The sequence below is a fragment of the Hypomesus nipponensis genome, chromosome 3 (assembly GCF_054491055.1).
Source record: "Hypomesus nipponensis isolate SF chromosome 3, ASM5449105v1, whole genome shotgun sequence".
Classification (NCBI taxonomy): domain Eukaryota; kingdom Metazoa; phylum Chordata; class Actinopteri; order Osmeriformes; family Osmeridae; genus Hypomesus; species Hypomesus nipponensis.
Window position 1 is genome coordinate 6,316,848 of NC_140363.1, and position 8,153 is coordinate 6,325,000.

Genomic DNA, 8,153 nt, shown 5'->3' on the forward strand with positions numbered 1-8,153 from the left:
AGTTTAAATGGGTCCCTTGAATGGGTCCCTTTGTAAATATTGTGTGTTACGGTATTGGGTGTGTGTTGGGGTACTGGTTTAGTTTGGATGTTGGGATACTGGGTGAGTGTGTGGGTGTGTTGGGGTACAGTTTATGGGTGTGTGTGCTATGTGTGTTGGGGTACTGGGTCTGTGTGTGGGCGCGTGTGTGAAGAAGTAGTGAATGTGCTTCAGTCAAAAATCAAAGCTGGTAGAAAGGGCAGGCATCAAAGAGCACCCTCTGGTGTCTGTCCTTTCAACTGAGAGAGAAGGAAGGATACAGAAAGAGAGGGAGGGATACGAATAATGCATTTAAGAAGTACAGCAGACGATCAAAGATTGTAAAATCAAATCAAATCAAATCAAATTGATTTGTATAGCCCTTTTTACACGCAAGCATGTCACAGAGGGCTTCACATACGCCCATAGAACTGCCCCTCGACCAACCTAAACCCTCAAGGAAGAGAAGCGCATGGTTCTAACGGTATTTTGGTGGACAGGGTGAAAAAAATGGTCTGCACGTGTATCCCTCCCCTCCCTCCCATCTCACACCTCCCTCTTCCCTCCCCTCTCCTTCCTCCTCCACCCCTCCTCTCCCTCCCCTCTCACACCTCCCTTCTTCCCTCCCCTCTCCTTCCTCCTCCACCCCTCCCCTCCTTCCCCTCTCACACCTCCCTTCTTCCCTCCCCTCTCCTTCCTCCTCCACCCCTCCCCTCCCCTCCTACATACCATGAGCTTGGGGTCAGGTCTCAACCTGCTACAGTCCACAGACAGCTTTGCTACTCTATGCACAAGCATAGCTATGCACAACATTCAACAACGCACAACTGTATACAACTATACACAACAACACACACTTTACACAACGACAATACACAATCCACAACTCCACTACTGTATATAGACTAAAGTATTGGGACACCTACGCATTAGGACAGGAGCTTTTATGACATCCTGATCTAAATCCATAGGCATTAATATGGAGTTGATCTCCCCTTTGCAGCTATAACAGCTTCTAGTCTCATGGGATGGCTCTTTACAAGGGTGTGTCTGGGAATTTTTGCCCATTCATCCAGAACAGCATGTGTGAGGTCAGACACTGTTGTACACAACTCTGCTACACACAACTCTGCTACACACAATTCTGCTACACACAACTCTGCTACACACAACTCTGCTACACACAACTCTGCTATACACAATTCTGCTACACACAACTCTGCTACACACAACTCTGCTACACACAACTCTGCTATACACAACTCTGCTATACACAACTCTGCTACACACAATTCTGCTATACACAATTCTGCTACACACAACTCTGCTATACACAACTCTGCTATACACAACTCTGCTATACACAACTCTGCGGTACACAGGAACAGTTTGTGACCATGTTGTCAGCTCTCCCCTAACCCTCTCATCCAGGCTCTACCCTAACCCTCGCATCCAGATACACCTAGCCCTGTTGTCCATGCTCTCCCCTAACAGTCTTAACCAGATTCACCTAACCCTCTCATCCAGGCTCTTCCCTAACCCTCTCATCCAGGCTCTTCCCTAACCCTCTCATCCAGGCTCACCCCTAACCCTCTCATCCAGGCTCACCCCTAACCCTCTCATCCAGATACACCTAACCCTCTCATCCAGGCTCACCCCTAACCCTCTCATCCAGGCTCTTCCCTAACCCTCTCATCCAGGCTCTTCCCTAACCCTCTCATCCAGGCTCACCCCTAACCCTCTCATCCAGGCTCACCCCTAACCCTCTCATCCAGATACACCTAACCCTCTCATCCAGATACACCTAACCCTCTCATCCAGGCTCACCCCTAACCCTCTCATCCAGGCTCACCCCTAACCCTCTCATCCAGGCTCACCCCTAACCCTCTCATCCAGATACACCTGACCCTCTCATCCAGGCTCACCCCTAACCCTCTCATCCAGGCTCACCCCTAACCCTCTCATCCAGATACACCTAACCCTCTCATCCAGGCTCACCCCTAACCCTCTGTGTATTATGCAGCATGTGCTGATACTTCAATGGTGCTGCTGAGCCGCACTGCACTGACTGTCGCTCTCTTTATTCCTCTACCTAATTTCTCACCCTCCATTTACATCTGATTAATGATCTGTTCCTCTCCTTGTCCTCCCTGTCTTTCTCTTCGCTCTTCCTCTCTTCCTTCACTCTATTGCTCTCTTATTCTTCTCCCCAATAGAATTCCTCAGTTGCAACCTTTCTCTCATGCATTATGGATAGACCCCCTTCATTGTACCATCCTTCTGCTTTCTCTTCCCTTTTCCATCCGTTTATGTGACGTCATCTCTCCTTTGCCGTCTCTCCCTCCCTCTTAATCGACTTACTATAATTCACATCTCTCTCACTTGCAAGCTCTCTTTCTCTCCTTTCTCATTGCTCTCTCTCTCTCACCCTCTCTCTCTCCATTCCTCTCCTTCAGTTACTCTGAATCTGAGTGTTTAATGGTCCATCTCTGTCATCTCCTCAGAGAACCACGTTATCTTGCCCTGACTCCTACTTGTAGGCTGCAGTTACACGACTCAAACCCGCCACTTATTTTGTCTAGCTCTGACAAAGGATTTATCAGCCTCCTCCACCATCGTTCCCCTGCCATTGCAACGCACACGCACAAACACACGCTTCCGATTCCTACTGCAGAAATCCACTAGATGCACCTCAGTGAGTGCCCCATACGGCTGTCTGTCACCCAGGCTGACTCATTCTCTACCCATGATCCTTCACTTCAACAGTGTGTGTGTCTGTGTGTGTGTGTGTGGGGGGGGGGGGTTCTCTCTGGTAGTTACCCATGATGGGGAAGACCTCTGAGTCACGACCTGTGATGTCATCACGGTGTCAGAGGGAGGCAGCAGAGACTCCACCTACTCTCCCTACATGGTCACACAGTCTGCTGTGCTGTACAATTATACACACAGGAAGCAGACCACTCTACTACACACAGCTCTGCTCTACACAAATACACACACAGGAGGCATTCTGAAACAACACAATTCATAGAACGTGAGGATAATTGTGATTTTGGAGCCATGGGAATCCTAATGTTATGAGGGTTTATTGTGTTCCAGCATAACCTGGCAGATTAGAGAGTGGGATCTCATTATGTGTTCATGATGGCATTCTGTCAGAGGCGAGCAGAGCAGAGGAGAGGAGGGGTGGAGAGAGGAAAGGACAGTAGAAGACAGGAGAGGAGAGGGGGCTGTGTGTGTCTACCTTGTATTGAATACCTGAATCGAATACCTGGGATGGAACAAGAGCTGTGCACCTAGGCCCTAAAACACACTCTAACCAAATGTGTTTCAGATCATCTCACTAACTCCTGCAGCAAATTGTCAAATCTAATCCTAATCAGATTGAGACAAGTGAGCCATCAAATACATGAGACACACCCCGGTAATCCATAATCATCCTGTCATTGTTTCAACCAGCACCTACTGGAGTGCTTGATGCTGTCTAGTTGCCCATAGTAACCAGTCAGCCGAGAAGAGCAGAGTAGTGAATGAACAGTGACTGGGGGAGGGGGCTGGCTGGCTAAAGCTGCCACAATCTCTGAATGAGACACCTCCTCCATGAACACAATATGAGATTTGAGATTGTGCTGGACAATATACTGTGAAAAATACATAGCCCACTATTTAGTAAAGTGAGTATAGCAAATTGCACATTGTTGGCACAGCGCTAAGATAGTCATCATTAAAAACCCGTTGTATTCCATCATTCACATTCGTCTTGGTTCCCATCATTACGGTCGCAAATATTACCCTTCTGATATCTGGAGCTGACAGTGACAGCTTCTAACGTTGGCTTCCCTGGCCATGCTTTGCACGTCTGCCCATGACGTATTTGCAGTTCTCTCAGCAACCAGCAGAGGGTGCGTGAAGGGGCGGAGTAAAACGAGGGGAAGGATCCAATCTTTCTGGATCTGCCAATAACGGTTCGACTTCATGTGGATGGTACTTCTCCCAAATATGCGCTGACGGGAATCCTGGAGATCGAACCAAGTCCCTGCCCCGAGGAATATCCGAACCGTAAGAAGAAAGGGAACGTCTACATGCTCTTAAACGGTTTTGCGTAGGTATTTAAGAATCACGGACTATAATCAGGTTATCCCACAGAAGGGAATAAATCCTTCCACGGCTTTATATACACCGTCCAGCGCGTTCGGGACCGTTCACTGCTCCTCCGTGAATCTAGACCTTCATACCTGTCCAGGAGAGCAGCACTGAGGAGTTATTGCCACAACGCAGCGTGCTTGAGTTGGAATTGGGGCTTCAGTCCTTTTTGATGGAAGCATTTGACGACGTAATTTGATAGGGTTTGTAACCGTAAATGTCCCTACATTCGCGTTTTGCACCGGGGGAACCAACTTGTAAATGAGCCTAGACTGGAGCTGAAGCCTATACGTTTCATCCGAGGCTTGCTGCTCCAACCTATAAGAAACTGAACTTGTATTGCGGCTGTTGAGAGGAGACCAGTCACTCGGACAGAATGCCTCTTGCACAACTTGCGGAGCCGTGGCCTAAAATGGAGCTGGTGCAGCTCGAGTCGGAGGTAAGGTCGACACAGGTGATGGGCATTCGTAAGATTAGTTTGTGGGTGTACCAGTTTGCGAGCTTTCTGGAGCCATACGAAGTGAGATGTCTTCCCGTGACTTGCAGCATACATCATCGGTGTGCACGTGCATTGATACCAGTCTCTACTGGATACTCTGTTGCTAGTAAAGTTGAGAGCGAAACTGTACCGCTTTGTAGAAGAAACTGGGCAAGCTGCAAATCTTCTGTCACTGATGATTTAATCAGCCAACAGGCTGAGAATGAACGCAGCTGAGGAATTCTGATGGAACGTTAATAATCACGTGTGATCCTCTCTCCAGTCAAATCCTGACTGGTGAGTTTGACCTGTGACCTCTGAAGGTAGAGATGTTTGTCATGGCCATTGAGACAGGAAGCTGTGTGCAGGTCAGGGTCACAGCATGGATGGATCCCACCCCACTCTGGAATTGATGTAAATCACATATATTTAACTGATAAATATACATGTTTGATCCAGACTCTCTCTCTCTCTCGCTCGCTCTCTCTCTCTCTCTCTCTCTCTCTCTCTCTCTCTCTCTCTCTCTCTCTCTCTCTCTCTCTCTCACACACTCTCACTCTCACTCTCACACACAGACACAGACACACACATACACACACACACACACACCCACACATGCAAAAGCTCTACTCTCTCAGATATCATATGACAGTGTATTGGCAGTGTGTTTCCAGTAGCAGGGTTAAGAAAGGAGACCAGAGACACAGTAGCCCCAGCAAGGTCCCTGGTTACTCTGGTAACCCTGATGTGTTACACTGGTAACACGTCTGTTACCCTGGTAACCTCTGTCTGTTACTTTTGTTATCCCTGTCTGTTATGCCTAGCCCCTTTTATACAGAAATCCCGCAATATTGCCATAAAGAAAACCCGTCATTATGCCAGCTATGCTTGTTTACACTGAATCAAACAAAGCCGGCATCATGCCGCCCTGTGTGTGCTTTCAGAGAACATGCCAACCTTCCGGAATCAGAGGTGCATCGTTAGGATTGTTGTTAGTGTTTGTAGTTCTGCCATGCCGGCTCTCCATTTTACTAAGACATCAATTAGTCTTTGTGACTACCTCCCCTGCTGGCTTATTACAATGACCCCCCATTTTACAGAAAACTGCGAGGCGGCATAAAGACGCAACATTTCAGCCTCAACCCCCTGTCTAATATGCTGGTTACCCCTGCATGTTACCCTGGTTACCCCTACATGTTACCCTGGTTACCACTGTGTGTTACCCTGGTTGCCTTTGCCTGTTACCCTGGTTACCCAAGTTTACCCCTGCCTGTTACCCTGGTTACCCAAGTTTACCCCTGCCTGTTATCCTGGTTAACCTGGCTACCCCTGTTTTACGTTAATCTGTTATCCTGTCTGTTGCTGTGGTAACCCTATGGGCCATGTCTAGGCTCTAGAGGGTAGTGTCTGAATGATGTTGTTGCGTGGACTCCTTGTCATGTGACCTACTTTGATGTTTTCTGTTTTTTATATCTTTTTAAAGAAACTGGTCTCGAACATTGTGTCTGGGTGAATGGATCTGCTACCTGTCTATCTATATAGTCTGATACCAGGGTATCTCTACAGTCTGATACCTGTCTATCTCTACTGTCTGCTACCTGTCTATCTCTACTGTCTGATTTCTGTCTAACTCTACTGTCTGCATGTCTATCTCTACTGTCTGCTACCTGTCTATCTCTACTGTCTGATTTCTGTCTAACTCTACTGTCTGCTTTTTGATAGTTTGATACATGTTTATTTCTACTGTCTACCTGTCTATCTGTCTACCTGTCCATCTGTCTACCTGTACTGTCTACCTGTACTGTCTACCTGTCTATCTGTACTGTTTATCTGTCTACCTGTACTGTCTACCTGTACTGTCTATCTGTCTACCTGTACTGTCTACCTGTACTGTCTACCTGTCTATCTGTCTACCTGTACTGTACCTGTCTACCTGTACTGTCTGGGTCTCCAGATGTTCAGTGTCTGACTGCTGAAGAGTAGTGCTGCTCGAGTGTCTATATAGGTTATATTCTGCCACTCTAGTATACTCAAGACTAGTTATACTCTGGTATACTCTGGTATTCTGGTTTTTCTCTGGCTCTGGTCACACTTTGGTTACACTGGTTATACTCTGCCTCTGGTTATTTTCTGGTTATATGCTAGCTCTTGCTATACTCTTGTTATACTCTAGCTCTGGTTATACTCTGGTATACGCTACTCTGGTTAAACTGGTTCAATTCTGGTTAACTGTAGTTATGCTCTGGTTATACTGGTCATACTTTGGGTCTGGTTGTGGTTATACTCAGGTTATATTCTGGTTATATTCTGGTTATATTCTGGCTCAGGTATATTCTGGTTAAACTCAGGTGCTGGTGGTGTGGAAGTAGTTAAACTATGCAGTTAGGGAGTAGTGGAAGGTTAGGTTGAGTTATGGAGCTATAAAATGGCTAAAGCAGGTCCACATTATTCAACAACGTTGACACACTATTTCACTCATACAGATGGGTACACACACTTGCACATGTACTGTTGCACACATACTCACTGATACAAAGTTTGGACTGGGAGTGTTCCCTCACCAGGACTTTGACCAGGCTTGTCAGTCTGACAGTTATTTGCAATATCACACTCACTTACCTGTCTCACTACTCATTGTTCTCATCCCCCCTTTCATTGCTTCTGTCTCACCTCCTCATCTTTCTCCTGTCTCACCTCCTCTCATAGTTCCTGTCTCACCCCTCATTGCTCCTGTCTCACCTTTCATAGCTCCTGTCTCACCCCTCATTGCTCCTGTCTCACCTTTCATAGTTCCTGTCTCACCCCTCATTGCTCCTGTCTCACCTTTCATAGTTCCTGTCTCACCCCTCATTGCGCCTGTCTCACCTTTCATAGTTCCTGTCTCACCCCTCATTGCTCCTGTCTCACCTTTCATAGCTCCTGTCTCACCCCTCATTGCTCTTGTCTTACCCCTAAATGCTCCTATGTCACCTTGCCCCTGAATCAGAGTGGTACAATTCCCCAAGGTAGAAAGGAAATCCTCTAGCAGGACAGCCTTTAGCAGAGTAGCCTCTGGTAGGACAGCCTCTACCAAGGTAGCCTCTAACCAGCCTCTGCTGGTACTCAGTAGCTCCTCCAGTGAGGACAACAGCCCTCAGACCACAGCGCATTCCAATGTGAGGCATGGGTGTGGTCTCCAGAATAACTCAGCAACTGTGTGTATATATGTGTGTGTCTGGGCTAGCCTCCAGCTAAGTTGGGTGTGACCTCTAGAACACTGGCCTGGTACACCTGGGCAGGGGGAAGCAGGGAGGGGGGATACGTGGAAGGGTAGGGAGAGAGAGTGAGGGAGAGATGGAAGTTGAGTAGAGGCGGGGGAGGGGAGAGAGAGAGAGGAAGAGAGGGAGGGAGGTAGAGGTGGAAGCTAAGAGGTGGGGGAGGGAGGTAGATGTGATTCACTCTTGAGAGACGTGTAATAACACAACCTACAGCTTTCCTCTCGATTCCTAACTCCTATGTCCTCATACTACTACCC

The 8,153-nt window shown here is 47.6% G+C and overlaps 1 protein-coding gene across 1 annotated transcript in view; it reads left to right on the top strand.

Moving 5' to 3' along the window:
• Positions 1-3,968: 3,968 nt before the first annotated feature.
• Positions 3,969-8,153, top strand: part of rps6ka1 (ribosomal protein S6 kinase a, polypeptide 1) — a 27,182-nt gene continuing 22,997 nt past the window's right edge. Inside the window, exon 1 of the mRNA XM_084674021.1 lies at positions 3,969-4,600. Coding sequence (XP_084530147.1) covers positions 4,538-4,600 — 63 coding nt within the window. The 5' untranslated portion in view covers positions 3,969-4,537. The remainder of the gene's footprint in view (positions 4,601-8,153) is intronic.